The sequence below is a fragment of the Colias philodice genome, chromosome 11 (genome assembly GCF_061535455.1).
Source record: "Colias philodice isolate Cphi_HAF_F1 chromosome 11, ilColPhil1 Martin Lab GWU primary, whole genome shotgun sequence".
Taxonomy (NCBI): domain Eukaryota; kingdom Metazoa; phylum Arthropoda; class Insecta; order Lepidoptera; family Pieridae; genus Colias; species Colias philodice.
Window position 1 is genome coordinate 5,879,332 of NC_143096.1, and position 14,984 is coordinate 5,894,315.

At 30.5% G+C, this 14,984-nt stretch overlaps 1 protein-coding gene and 1 long non-coding RNA gene across 3 annotated transcripts in view; one reads left to right on the top strand and one right to left on the bottom strand.

Annotated features, from left to right (window-relative positions):
• The window catches only part of LOC149484605 (uncharacterized), a 28,312-nt gene extending 17,265 nt beyond the window's left edge, over positions 1-11,047 (bottom strand). Inside the window, exons 1-11 of one of the 2 annotated variants that reach the window (XM_089700810.1) lie at positions 10,836-11,047; positions 9,940-10,044; positions 9,226-9,410; positions 7,563-7,871; positions 6,997-7,204; positions 6,182-6,352; positions 4,294-4,419; positions 3,704-3,856; positions 3,411-3,536; positions 2,992-3,144; positions 1,340-1,483 (exon numbers count right to left, since the gene is read on the bottom strand). In XM_089700810.1, the coding sequence (XP_089556936.1) occupies positions 1,340-1,483; positions 2,992-3,144; positions 3,411-3,536; positions 3,704-3,856; positions 4,294-4,419; positions 6,182-6,352; positions 6,997-7,204; positions 7,563-7,871; positions 9,226-9,410; positions 9,940-10,044; positions 10,836-10,902 (1,747 nt within the window). In that variant the 5' untranslated portion in view covers positions 10,903-11,047. The remainder of the gene's footprint in view (positions 1-1,339; positions 1,484-2,991; positions 3,145-3,410; positions 3,537-3,703; positions 3,857-4,293; positions 4,420-6,181; positions 6,353-6,996; positions 7,205-7,562; positions 7,872-9,225; positions 9,411-9,939; positions 10,045-10,835) is intronic. The other variant, XM_089700811.1, reaches the window with a different exon arrangement.
• A 3,425-nt stretch (positions 11,048-14,472) lies between these two features.
• Positions 14,473-14,984, top strand: part of LOC149484606 (uncharacterized) — a 172,417-nt gene continuing 171,905 nt past the window's right edge. Inside the window, exon 1 of the long non-coding RNA XR_016316284.1 lies at positions 14,473-14,944. This is a non-coding gene — a long non-coding RNA (uncharacterized LOC149484606). The remainder of the gene's footprint in view (positions 14,945-14,984) is intronic.

Here is a 14,984-nt window from a genome sequence, read left to right on the forward strand (position 1 = left end):
AATCATAATAAGTATTACCATGTCAAGTAGAAAACGTAAAAGTGTGAAAATTAGAGCTAACTTGGTGATTTTTTTTTATCGAGTAAATTTTAATATTTTATGTTTTTGATTAAACAGAATCGTTGAACATATCATCTAGTTTGATATATATTTTATTTTTTAGATTTGGTCTTGCATATTACACGTATCATCTAATAGAAGATTGGTTATTTTGCTTTATGCGCCCCCTTAAATCCGACCGAAAGAACAGAATAATAGACTAAAGAATAATAAATATTGTTAAAAAAATACCTAAAACTCATGAAATTATTGTATTCACCAAGCCGTGCCAATGATAAGTGTACAAAAAGTTGAATTAAATATGTACGTTAAAATAAGGTTAAAGGTCTAAAAAAGACGGTGACATAACAAACATACAAGTGAAGCTAATGAATTTTGTTAAAAGGCTTTTTTTCCTTGCCTGAAAATAACAATAAGTGCTTGAGGAAGCGTAGCATCCATGAAATCACAAACAATATTATTTAGATGAAAATGTAGGTAGATACCTGTTATATCAACACTAGTTATCAATAGTAATTCACAGTAACATATTACTGCGATAACATCTTTAGATAAATCATTTCCAACCAAGAGGATTTTATCAAATTTAATAATATGTATGTCATGATATCGTATTATGATATCTATTCACTATTTTTATGGAATTCTTTCGTATTCGTCTGATAAACATTCTTTTGTTTTTCCAAGATGATATTCATTTTATATACCACATGTTAACCTTATCTACTTTCTGTTAAGTGGTAAATAATATCTATTACATTTAGTTATTTTAACATTTAGCTTTTCCAATACACATAAAATACCAAATAAATTACTGCATACTATGAAAATGTCGAGAAAAGAAACGAAAAAGATCACAATATGTAATTCTATTTAAATATGACCATTCACATATTATAGGTAAAATAAAATTGATATTACTAATTTTAGATTAGATTCAGCTTCAAAATAACATAGCGTGCGACGATCGATGAGTGTAATAAAAATATTACATTTGATTGTTATATATCATAACATCATAAAATATGCGAATAATATAAATGCTTATGCATAAAATAATATAAATATAAATGCGAAAGTTTGTCAGGATGGATGGATGTTTGTTACTCTTTGACGCAAATAATACAAAACCGATTACAATGACAAGGTCCCTGAAGACCTACAATAAGACATAGACTACCTACTTTTAATCCCGGAAATCCCACAGAAACGGGAACTACGCGGGTTTTGCTTTGATAACGCGGGTGAAGCCGCGGGAAAAAATCTATTAAATATTTACCATTCTCTATCTCCAGTGAGTATCTGACAGCTTCACCATTGTCAGCAGTGGCACCCACTTGACCTATTAATCCTGTATGGGCTTCGTTTGTCCGAATAATATACGAGGGTGATGTAAAGCTCACCGATGGCGGAACAGGGGAACCTGTATAAAAAATTAAATTTAAAACGCAAAATACTTATTATTTTTTAATGAAAAATTAAATAAACGTGGAAACTTCATGTAAAGCAATGAATTAATTAACAACACTACTTCTCAACTTAAATTTGGTTACTAACGTTTTAAAATGATTCATTAATGTTAAGCCAATAGAAGCCAATAGATGTACCGAAAGTATTGTCAGTTAATTTTGCACGCCTCATAAGCGAAGCGTTGAGGTGGGTACTACTATCACTTCGCGCAAAACATCTGATTTTTCAAACTTAAAATGTCTTTATGTATCATACATTGCACTTGTAAGATAATACATACACACACATATTAAGAAAAAACACTATTTTTAACGTTCATGATATTTTTGATGTCATTTTTGTTATTTAAACTAGTTAAAAAACAGTTTAAAAAAGTTCTGTCTTGGACGTCCGTGTGTCTGTATGTGCGGATCCTTTTTCTTGTTAACACGATAGCGACCGAAATACTTTACTAATCGAGTCTTTTTTTTTCTCTTACGCTTGAGTATGCTCAGGAATAGAACCCTTTCATTTTTCAGGGTCTGATTCGATGTGGTTTAATTGTTATTAAATAAACAAAAATAATAATTAATAAATATTTATTAAAAAAAAATTATGAGGCGTGCACTTTTGGATTTTCCAAATTATTTTAGTAAAGGATGGTGAAAGTAATCATACATTTCTTGTACGTTACGTTTTAATCTCTTACGTCTCTGTTATTTTGATGACAGGATACTTAATTATTCAAGCCCATTCGTTTCTGAAGCAATGTAGTAATGTCCTATTTGTAAGTAATTATTTTTATGAAAAATTATGTTATGTTATGTTTTAAAACGTATAATATGTAAGTTATGGCACATTCACGTTATTATATTGCAAATTTCATATTATTATCTAATAACAAAAATCACACAAATAAAACTGAATTGGGTAACAATAGATTATTATAAAAGTTTATAAATATAACCAATTTCAACAGATTGTTTCATTCATTTCAAATGAAACAAAATAACACTTTTAGAAATAAGAAACTTATTTCATTAAAAAATATTTTAATGATTCAATAATAAACTACGAAATATAACTTAATACGATTGTTTACAAGAACACGAACAGAAAGCGTGGATAAACAAATGCAAGATTATTACTTGAGAAATTGCTTCATGATAAAGAAAGTTTCAGTTTGAACACAGAAATGTTGCGAGAAAATATTTTTTCTCAGAAGCTCATACAACGTTATGAATAGATCTAAATAGGAGAGCATAATCTGATTTTCGTTATTTGGGTTATTTCGTTGCAAAATTACTTTATACGTATACGGCAATCAAATAATACCGAGTCAAGAATTTACGACCTTTTTGAATATGTACCTAAATAATATAACTTTTTGCCTTTTGAATACGATTTTCAGCTTCATACAGCTTTTACGATAATACGATTAAGTTCTTGCTTTTTAGATATCTTTAAAATATGCGGACTTACCCGATTGAATTATATCCAAAAGAAGTACAGCACTAGCTTGCGATGCTATGAGCTTTAGAGCAACATAGTTTATATTTGTGGTCGGTATAGTAGTTCTCGTGTGAACTGACACTGCTCCATTTGATATAGTTGCCGTGAAGTAGTCTGCATAATCTTGAATGAAAAGTCAAACATGTTTTTTAAATTAATAGGTATATAAAAATGAATCCATATTTCCTTTGGTCCACGGCATCACGCGTGAACGGGTGGACCGATTTCGATAATTCTTTTTTTATAATATTCCTTGAAGTGGGTACGAAGATGGACCGATAGTATTAAATTTTCAATTCTATTCAATATTCCAACTTATTTTTATACTTCAAAATTCATTTTAATTAGTCATAAAGATCAGAGACTTAATAAAAGGTAAGTTAACATACCTCCTGACACTGTTATGTCTCCACTGTATCCATGTATCATTATAGTCTCATGAGTTACGACATTTTCTTCTAAACGCCCCGTGTACAATACTTTGTCAAAAGTTACATCCTGTTCAATTGGCGTGTCTGAAAATTAATTATCCCATTCCTTTTGAGTTATTTTGTCACACTATAAAATCTAAGAAAATCTAATAATATCCACAGAATCCAAAGGTTTACTAGACTGTTTAATAAATGTCACGTCTTGTTATTATTATTACATACACGTTGATTCTTTTGAAATACGTTCTTACCTGACTTGGCAATATCCAAAATAAGCACAGCACGAGCTTGCGATGCTATGAGCTTTAGGGCAATGTAGTTTATATTGGTGGTTGGTATAGTAGTTGTTGCCTGAACCGTCACTACTCCATTTGATAAAGACGCAGTGAAGTAGTCTCCATATTCTGTAACGGAAAGCCAAACACGTGTTTAATGTTTTGGAGATCATTGATAAATTTTGTATCGAAGTCCTTCATAAATATTGGTCTAGATATTTCTCATTTTATGCATAAACGTTATCTATACATTAAGTTGATTATGCAGCTTTTTCTATCTCCATGACACAGGTACATCGAAATTCTCTTTATTATTAAATATTTTTATATTGCTTGGATTTTCCCCTACGTAGTACGATTGATAACAGCCTTAACATAAATATAAAAAGGTTTTTTATAAAATTATAATTATTTGTATTTGTTATTGAAAAATAGTGTTTTATCTTTGGAGCATCATACATCGATATTAATAAACACTATACCTATTTTATCATTGTATTGGAGTAATTATCTTTGCATTGTATTAATTTATATGTACCTACACGAAATATGTTAGCAAAGCTTACCTCCTGAAACTGTTATGTCTCCACTGTATTCATGTATCGATATAGCCTCATGAGTTACGACATTTTCTTCTAAACGTCCCGTGTACAATACTTTGTCAAAAGTTGAATCTGGTTCAAGTGGCGTGTCTGAAAAATCAATTTTCTTTGAGAACATAATGGATTTGTCCTAAAAGTTATAATACCACAGTATACATAATAGTAGCTAATGATAGTATTGTATACTTCCTATATTATCATTAATTTCTCCATTAAGATAATGAAACAATAGAAGGGCTATTAAAGGTGAAACTTGGAATAAATTAGCCTTGGTTCTGGGTTATCGATGTTGTGATAAGATATAAAAAAAAACATAAATATATATCGGTGTACATAGATAACCGGAAACAAAAGAATAAATATGGTGATTACGTTGAAATATTTTAGATAAAAAATTATAAATATTGTTATTTGCAGTTCTTATTTGCATCAGTGTAAGAAAAAATTGTATGATTAAAAATAAACGAGAAGTATTCATAGTATAAATCGTAATATAAAAAAATTATAAGGAGATAGGTACATTTTTATGATTAGTCCATGGCCGACAATTTTTTTTAAGTTTTCAGTTTTGATGAAAGTACGAAATATTATGTAATGTTATCAAAATATTAGACAGCTATAACAAATAGATGGTTTATCCATACTAATATTATAAATGCGAAAGTAACTCTGTCTGTCTGTCTGTTACTCAATCACGCCTTAACTACTGAACCAATTTGCATGAAATTTGGTATAGATATATTTTGATACCCGAGAAAGGACATAGGCTACTTTTTACCCCGGGACATAGGATAGGTTTTATCCCGGAAATACCACGGGAACGGGAACTATGCGGGTTTTTCTTTGACTGCGCGGGCGAAGCAGCGGGCGGAAAGCTAGTAGTTTATAATATTATGTAAAAAATTATTGCTGTGCGACATTTGCACTGACGCTCCAGAATATCATGACCGATTTGACTAGTTTTGAATTTGAAATATAATTTCCACAAATTATGAGAAGGGTAAAATAATTAATGTAAAAATTTTTAGATATATGAAGATGATAAGAAATTAACCGGGTATTAATAGCTAGTTAAACATAAAAAAAATATTTACACATTTATTTATATTTTAAAATAAGATAAGATAAAACTGTTCATCCTCATTCAATTGTCTAAAAATGTTCTAACAGACCTTGATGTGTATTTATAGAAAAGGTCATTTGACCAGATTCCTTCTATCATTTTCAAATGAAGTACCTACCGGTTACATAGTTCCCATCGAGTTCATAATAAAATACATAATATTATATGCACCGATTCTCTTTATAGAACATGTTTCTTAAAACTCTTTCATTGTTTTTTTATTTCTATAATACAGTCACAGATATAATATACATAATACTATTCACTGTCCTAGGGCGATAAAAATTTATGTTTGATGTTTCAATAAGAAATTGGTCTCACAAAGAAGTTTTCAGCATTTGAACATCATTTCGTTTAAAAGTAATTACATAATATCAAAAGAAAGTTGTTAATGAATTTATGGAAATGTACATAAAGTATGAAAGCTTAAAATTATTCCAAAACAATTATCTCGCACGATTACAATCTTTTTATAACGTGCATTTATTTGATAAAGATACAATTTTACCAGAAATTAAACGATTTAAAAGTATGAGTAAGAAAAATAATCGGGAAACTTATACAGGTAAGCGCAAAACACGAGAAAAGCTGAACCGAGTTCGTCAATTCTTTTTTTTTTATAATGCTTGAAGTACGAGGATTCTTATGGAGAGAAATCGTAAACATGTAAAACGTGCGAAGCCGGGGCGAACCGCTAGTTAGAAATAAGATATTTTAATTCAAGTTTACCTGTTGGAAGCTGTATTATTATAGTAGCTGAAGTTCCGGCTGTATATTCTCTATCGGCTCTTAGAATGAGATATAATTGATTTTCTCTTAAAATTTCTGCGGTCAGTTGTGACTTTACTTCAAACGTTATTTCATTTCCAGTGTATTTCAAGTCGAAATAGTTGGAGTATTCTGGAAATAATTATTGAAAATTAATTTTTTATTTGAGGCACTTTGGTATGTAAATGTACCAACTTTACTGCCTCAATTTAAAACGCACCATTGTTGCTTGAGTCATCAAACGGATTATAAAAACTTACAAAAATAATTATTACAGTAAAAATAATATAATCTTATCTTACTAGCATAATTAACGTGACAGTTGAGGGTATGTATGTTTTTTTCTCTTTCACGCGAAAATCACTGAACAAATTTTGATGATATTTAATTAATAAGCTATAGAAATACTTGCATTAGCCCGCGGGATAGTCCGGAGGTGAAACCGCGCGGAACAGGAGCTAGTATACATGTATAAGCGTAGATAATAATACTTAAAATACAATATTGTTATGTATTGTAAAAAATATGGCATGTGACCTTTATCTGGTCTAGACTATCATCTATTAAGGTAGGTAAAAAGTTTAATATATTCATTTTATTTTTAACACAAGAAACAAAGAAATGATGCTGAAACATTTTAGGTGTGCTTTTTCTTAAAATTTTAAAGAAACTCTAGAGAATATAAAATATGAAGATATAATAGGTCATTCTTTCAACGCAGCAAGAAATATTTCACACTTTCTGCATTATAAAGAAAACAGATAAAACGTACTTACGCCCTTCAAAAGTGAATTTCACTTCATCATCATATCCTTGCGTTAAATAAATTCTATCTTCGCTTATTAATGTATGTTCAGGCGTGTAATTAATCATATAAAACGTTCTTGAGAAAATTAATTCTTCAGGTAATAGGAATTGTTCATTAGCGGTGATGCGAATTGTGGCTGTTTGGCTTAGCGGTGGATCGCCAGTTTGATCGACATCCTGTACAATATCATCAATTAATTTTGAATTTTTATTAGCAAATGCATATTATAAAGCTAGTTTATAGATAGTTTATATGTTTGTTTGATTGAACGCGCTAATTTCTGCATGCACTACGGGTCGATTTGAAGAATTACTTTAGTCTTAGATAGCCCATTTATATCTGGGAAGGCTACTATCATCACCCTTTAGTTTCTGTGATCTGTAATCATCACGCTAAGAACAATAGGAACGAAGCAATGCGGGTAAAACCGCCGGACACAGCTAGCTTTAGAATACCTACCTTTGCAATTTAAATATAAATACATAATAATACAATATAATAATTTTAAATAAACTTCCATCAACTATATCATACCGTTGCAGTAATTATAAAATTAAGAGATTCCGGTATCGTTCGTATCAACGTCTTTGCTCTCAGAACCGCGTTAAATTCTTTTGGAACTGAAGAAGATGTATCATAAAATATTTCAAAGTATGGATTGTCTTCGATCGCGAAGTCGACTCTTTGTGTTGTGAGATCAATATCTCGAGCAGTTATTAGATCTTCACATCCAGTTACAGTAAAGCCTGGTGGCAAGGGAGGTATTACGAAAAATTCGTAATTGTCCGATGGAAGGAATCTTGGAGCATTGTTATTCGTGTCTATGATGTTTATAATCATAACCTGGAACAAATGTATCATTAATTTACTTATTTAAAAAACAGCAAATTTTTGGTTGTTAACAGCATAAGCAAAATAAGTCATTGTGAGATTATAATAGTTTATTTTTGTAGATAAAGATAAGAGAAAAATAAATTAAATGTGGCGTTTATTATCACCAAATTTTATATCTCCAAAAGTTATGTAGTACCTAAGTCGAGTCCTTTGTGCATTCATAAATTATTTGATACGCATGCATTTTTTATCGGGAACTATATTTTCTATCACCAAAATTTATATTTGTCATCAAGTTGTATCACCTAATAAATAGATCTATCACCACGAAATATTTTCGTTCTCAGATAAACAAAAATTGTTCCCAGGTATCAATTATCAAATTAATGTTAATATATGTGTTAAATAAGAGATCGATAACCAATAAAATTATATTGCATTACATGAATATAAACTTCGTTCTTATAATAACAGTTTTGTTACTTAAATAATAGCTCTGTGCTCAGAATGGTAGATCTGTCACCAAATAAATCGATTATCGATCCCTGACTGCGACTCCTTTTTATTTGATATTTTGTCACCAATACAGTAGTAACATTTTATTTCGTTCAGATATGAAATTAATAGTATTCGTTACCAATTTAATACATCAATTTATAATTTTAATGAAAAAATGATCAAAGGGGCGGAGACAAATTGGCGCGCTTTAAAAATTAAGAATAAATATTGATTATTTTAACTTTAATTAAGTGTTTTATCTTCTATTCTGCTAGCCATAAGCCAGCTATTTTAAACCAGCGCTGATTGTTCAGTGGTAATTATTTTAAACATTATTGTTTATATTGTATTGATTATTATATTGATTATTTTGACTTTAATTGTTTTATTTACTACTCTGCTAAATTTAAATATAATTTATACTACCAGTGGAAATTTAGAACCTTGGGAGTCTAGTAAGGTAGCAGAATCTTTTGGTTGAAACGATGATGACAACCCTAATTTTTTATTTGAACTTAATGCAACTTTCTAGTAACATAATATGATTTATTGGTGATCTCTTTAAATTAGTTTGCTTAAATACTTATTAGGACACACCTATTATAATACATATAAAAACATTTATTTGGTACTAGACCTTATATCTCAGGATTTTAGGTGATTTATTGTGGAACTGATTTTGCATTGTTTGGTGACTACATTTTGGTGACAGATCTACTATTTTGAGGACAAACCCTATTATTTAAGAAACACAAAACTAATTAAATTGGTGATAGATTAAATGATACCCTTTTTTATCATATTAGATTGTAGGTATGTGATAAAGGCTCAATATAAAGAATATAAATAAATCGTAGGTAGTTACCAAAACTGATGACGATCCTCCAGTACAACTAAAGGTGACGGTTACCCCCATACTTTGAGAGGTTTCATATTCCTCATAGTCTTTGAAATTATCTTTAGTGCCGACTATGAAACGTGAATCCCGATACGCCACATCGACATAGGGACCCCGGTTGAGGCCATCGCGGTATGCAATGTTAGTTATACCTGTGTATTACAAATATATTTAATTGTAATGGGCCCTCTTCGCAATCGAAAGCGTTGGCCCAACAAATGGTCGTCGATGTTTACTGCCATTACGGCGATCATAGACATTTAGGCCATCTACACTATTGTGATTGCATCTAATCGCCCAACGTTGCCCATTGTTTAGTGGCTTATAATACGAATATAAATATTTTTTAAATCAACATTTGAAATAAGAAGTCTAGACATAACTACGTCTCACACGAACTGCTTCGCGTAGTTATTGCTTGCTCTACCTCGTCTATGGAAACCCTTCCGATGAATAAGTTTTACCAAGGATTGAAAATAAGCCATATAAAAATTACAAATTAATTAGTTCACATGAAAGTATAATATATATCATGTGTATTATGTATTTATGTATGTATGAAGTCATAAAGATGATTAATACTGTGTGCATAAATAATACATATCTATTGTTATCTGTCTGTAGATAAAGAAACAAAAGCATTCGAAAATGTATAGCTTTTAAATTATATTAAAATCTTACCTTGAATATCAGTAGTACTTCTATCAAAAAATGTGCCAATTTGAGTATCTATGACGCTTTCTTCTACTTGTATTAACCAGTTAGTGATACCCTCAATTTGACATCCTACAAAAATAAAAAATCAAAACATTTCATTCGTAGCTTTTAATAAATTATGGTTTCAGGTAATGATGTTGGACTTGTTTTAGCCCCGAATAACAAAAGCACATCTTCGATTATCTATGTTGAATTCGATTTAGGAAATCTAAAATGTAAATTAATTCATTTAAAAATTATTAAAACTAATTTAAATTATAATATTTATAAAACCTGAACTTCCATTCATCCGTTTAATTTTATGAATGTATTAGTTTGTTTACATTCTTGTTACTCAAATATGCAAAAACGGCTGCACTGATTGTGGATAAGTTTGTTACACGATTACAACTTGTGTCATATTATGTCTACGTGCAGAACTTTATTTCGTGTTTCGTTAAGTGTAGTGAAGGGAATAAAGGCTTATTTGATTCATATTATTTCAGCCTCGTGCAGATCATCGTCTGTAGTTAGGGATTATCTAAATACATAATACAACTGCATAAACATGTGTTTATTTCTTTGATCTAAGTAATTCTTGTAAATTTTGATGATATGAATTAAAGTTCACATGAAGGTACAATATTATATGATTTCGTACTGTTTATTATACATAATTGTATCATTAATTGATAAGACAACCGATTGTACGTAAAGATCAAACGTATTGAAGGCTTTTGGAGCTAATCCTTTATATAATGTGTATTTAGGATTTGTTATATGGATACACCACGTATAGGAAATATCTCAGCACGCCTACTCCATGATTAGTTCGACGTTATATCGTCTTAGTTTTGTTTGAGATAGACCAAAGTACTAACCGCTACTTAAATAAACAAACTGTAGGGATGTTGCCAAATATATTAAAAGGAAGGTTTTTGGAACCATTTTGGAGTCCAGCTCTGAAGACTTTCATCACAAATATGTACACCGTCACTCAATTCAGTAAGCACCACTTGTACACTTATTATCAATAATTTCAATAATCACTTTTGATAAATGCGCCAGTACTTGTTAAAGTATAAAGGAATACTAAATATATGTAATTTTTATCATTTCTACCGATATATTATGACGGTCATTGCCTACTAATCTATCGATTGTTATCTTTGCGAGGAAGTAATGCGATAACTCCAATTAAGTATCAAATAACGTAGAAAATGTATTGAGAAAGTATGTAAGGTATTTTCTTACAAGTATTTATCTGCGCTAAGAGGTCTAGAAGGCGGTCATTGTTTGGTTTTTATTTTTAAAAAGGCGATAAAAATTTATGACGCCTTTAATTTTATTCATAGCAAATGTGAATAAGATGAAATAATATTATGATAAGAACAGCTAATAAATTTTCAAGATAAAATATTCCTTAAATTTACAAAGCGAAATAAAACAAATGATATCTTAGTATAGCACTGGAAACTATTGGATCTCTAAGCTTTTAGTATGGTAATTTATAAATTACTAATGTTCTGTTGCGAATTGCAATCAAACTAAATAGTATTTAAAATGTTTTAACTTTAAGTAGCTTACTGCATTATGCATTAGTATGAATAATAATATGAACCTAAATGGAAGAGTAATTATTACGAATGTATCTATATTGAGTATATTCTATAAACTATTTCAATAATAATGTTGTATTTGTGTTATTAAATTCAGTTCCCAAAGGATTTAACACACACGACTTAATACTCTGATGACCCTCGGGCCTCAATAAACATAAATTCATGTTATATTATTCCCTTTCAGTAGAAATTACATTTGGGCCATCACTGAAAATCATTTTGAGATAACATTGTATTTAAAATCCTTCAAAATTACGTTTCATAATTGGCTTTATGAAAGGCGGTGACCTCTCAACCTCCGCAGTGTTTTATTTAGTTTTTTGTCATTAAGTTCTAAATGGAATTTAATAAAACACAGCTGTTGGAGACCCAGTAAATGCTACCTTATTTTTAAGTGCTTTTTAGGAATAGCTTAAGCTTGAGCAATATGACGACTGTTTGGCTTTTTTAATGCTTTTAATAAGTATAATATTTTCATTAACATTGTATAATTTTGCGAGCAATATAGGTAGTGATTCTGTTTTAAATTCATTGCCGTATTACAACAGGATATTAATTCGCTTTCTCAGCTTTGAAATAAGGAAGTAGGAGATAGTTCCTTATTTGTCTTGTCTTGTAACTAAAAGAAAAATATGAAGAAAATTGGTATAATCATTCTAAACTTTTGATGATACCCAAGATAACGTAATAAGATCCTCGTCTTTTCTGAAGTCAGTTGAAAATAGGGATTAAATTCATTTACTATAAACTTATTTGTTGGATAAGAACTATCGACATGGGTTCAACAAGGGTTAAATAGTACCTAGGTGAAGACACGTGTAAGGCCTATTACAAATAATATGTAATATGCCTGTATGTTACTGCCACTACCCTACTTTTATGATTACTCGTATATAATATTATGTTGGATTCGAAGGCTTCAGGAGGTTGAAGAGGATCATATATCTAATATTTCTCATAACATTTAACTAGATAAGAAGTCACACGCGAATATGTGTTGTTAAATATTAAGGATCTTTCCATATTTTAAGCAATGAAAGTAAAAATTTAAGTATGTTTATATGAAGCAAAACCATAAAACCGGAGGATTCGCTTTTATGATCATTTACCTTTTACTATGGTGTAGTGTGTATATGTCGTGGTCATATCGTAGATTTGCTCATTTCATGATATGATCGATCATTTCGTGAAATGGTCGCATTTCATGAAATGCTCGAATGTCTATTGGCCACATCATGATGTGGTTTGGGCAGATCAATGATAAGAAATCGTTTCTCGATATGGCCAACTAAACGCGCGGTTTTTTCATGAAATGATCAAAATTATTTGATTATATCGTAAAATAGTTACATTAATTATTGGTAGAGGCGCTGCAAGCGCTGTGTTTATGTGATAAGATGGCGGCCGCTGGCGAAAATTTAATTATTCGCAGTTTAAAACTTCATAGTTCATTTTATTACAATATGAAGAAAGTCATAGCAAATAATTTACGACGAAGAGGTTCGAGTACTATGGAAAATGCGGATATCTTATATTGAGGAAAAAATTCGTCTAAAATCGTTTACATAAATATATTTATATATCCTATGTTATTATAATTGTTCCTTTTTTAAAAAGCGATTCGCTTCTGGCACTCGCCGGCCGCTACCGCGGCACGCTCGCTTTGCTCGCTCGGCTCGTGCGTTCTTTATTAAAGTCTAACCTAACCTAACCTAAATGTTTTCTATTGCAATAACCATTCGCTTCTGGCATTCGCCGGCCACTGCCGTGGCACTAACTTATATGACAATAAACAAGTTCTAAAAATATTCAGAATTTTTTAATGTTTTATGGACTTTATATATTTTATACGATCTGGCCAAATGTGGATGACCATATCGTGAAACGTTGACGATTTAACGATCTGACCAAACCATGTTGCCCATTTCATGAAATGCGACCATTTCGTGAAATGGCCACTCATATCATGAAATGATCAAATCTACGATATGACCACGACATATACACTGTAACCTTTGGATATTAATCTCAACATTTTTGGTACAACATAATTACAGACAAAACTAAAACCTAGTATCAATCAGAGATAAATTGTTACGAGCCTTATTTTATTACCCACAGCATCTCCTTGTCGAACGAACTGAATCTTGTGTACCTATCTAAGTGTATAATAATAATTATATAATATATTGGTGATAAGCCTGGTGTACGGTGACAATATAGTACACTATAACTATGTGTTCGATCATTTTATATAATTTCTAAACCTATTGAGGTTTGCTACACATTTGCAATTTATTGATTTTCTTATAGAAATATCAGCTCAGATAATATAAACTAAACAACCTAATTCTCTTTAGGTACTTTTGAATATTGACCCTTAAATAATTACAGACTTACTTTACCTACCTATTAATCTAAAATGCATAATGTTACCGGGATTGTTGACTTTTAAGTTAGTAAAGGTCACGTTGATGGACTTTCTAAACGGGGACAGTTTGCCAAAATTATGAGACAATGATTAATTAGTATTAGTCACAGTATTAAGGCCAAGGGCGCACCACGATTTTAATTTTTGCGACACGATTTCAAAATCGCGCTGTAGAAAATCGCAGAGAGTACGGTGCGCGCACAGCGATAATTTAATAGTGATCATTACTCACTTCATCATTGATTTCGTACAAGTTGCTTGTCTTTATTTACTACTTCGGAGGATAAGAAAAAAAAAAAGAAAATTCGTCAATATTGGACTCATCCTTTTACAGCAGATAGAATTGTCAATGGTTTCTTTTATCAGAAATACAATGAACTTCGGATGTATCCCAAAAAATTCTTTGGCTATTATAGAATGAAAATTTCATGAGGCCGCCCATTGTGCTCTTTTATTGCACGCCTCATAAGCGAAGCGTTGAGGTGGGTACTACTGTCACTTCGCGCAAAACATCTGATTTTTCAAACTTAAAATGTCTTTATGTATCATACATTGCGCTTGTAAGATAATACATACACACACATATTAAGAAAAAACACTATTTTTAACGTTCATGATATTTTTGATGTCATTTTTGTTATTTAAACTAGTTAAAAAACAGTTTAAAAAAGTTCTGTCTTGGACGTCCGTGTGTCTGTATGTGCGGATCCTTTTTCTTGTTAACACGATAGCGACCGAAATACTTTACTAATCGAGTCTTTTTTTTTCTCTTACGCTTGAGTATGCTCAGGAATAGAACCCTTTCATTTTTCAGGGTCTGATTCGATGTGGTTTAATTGTTATTAAATAAACAAAAATAATAATTAATAAATATTTATTAAAAAAAAATTATGAGGCGTGCACTTTTGGATTTTCCAAATTATTTTTTTTTATTATTGTAACCTTTATGTACTTAGTTATATTTTGTTTCTTGCACA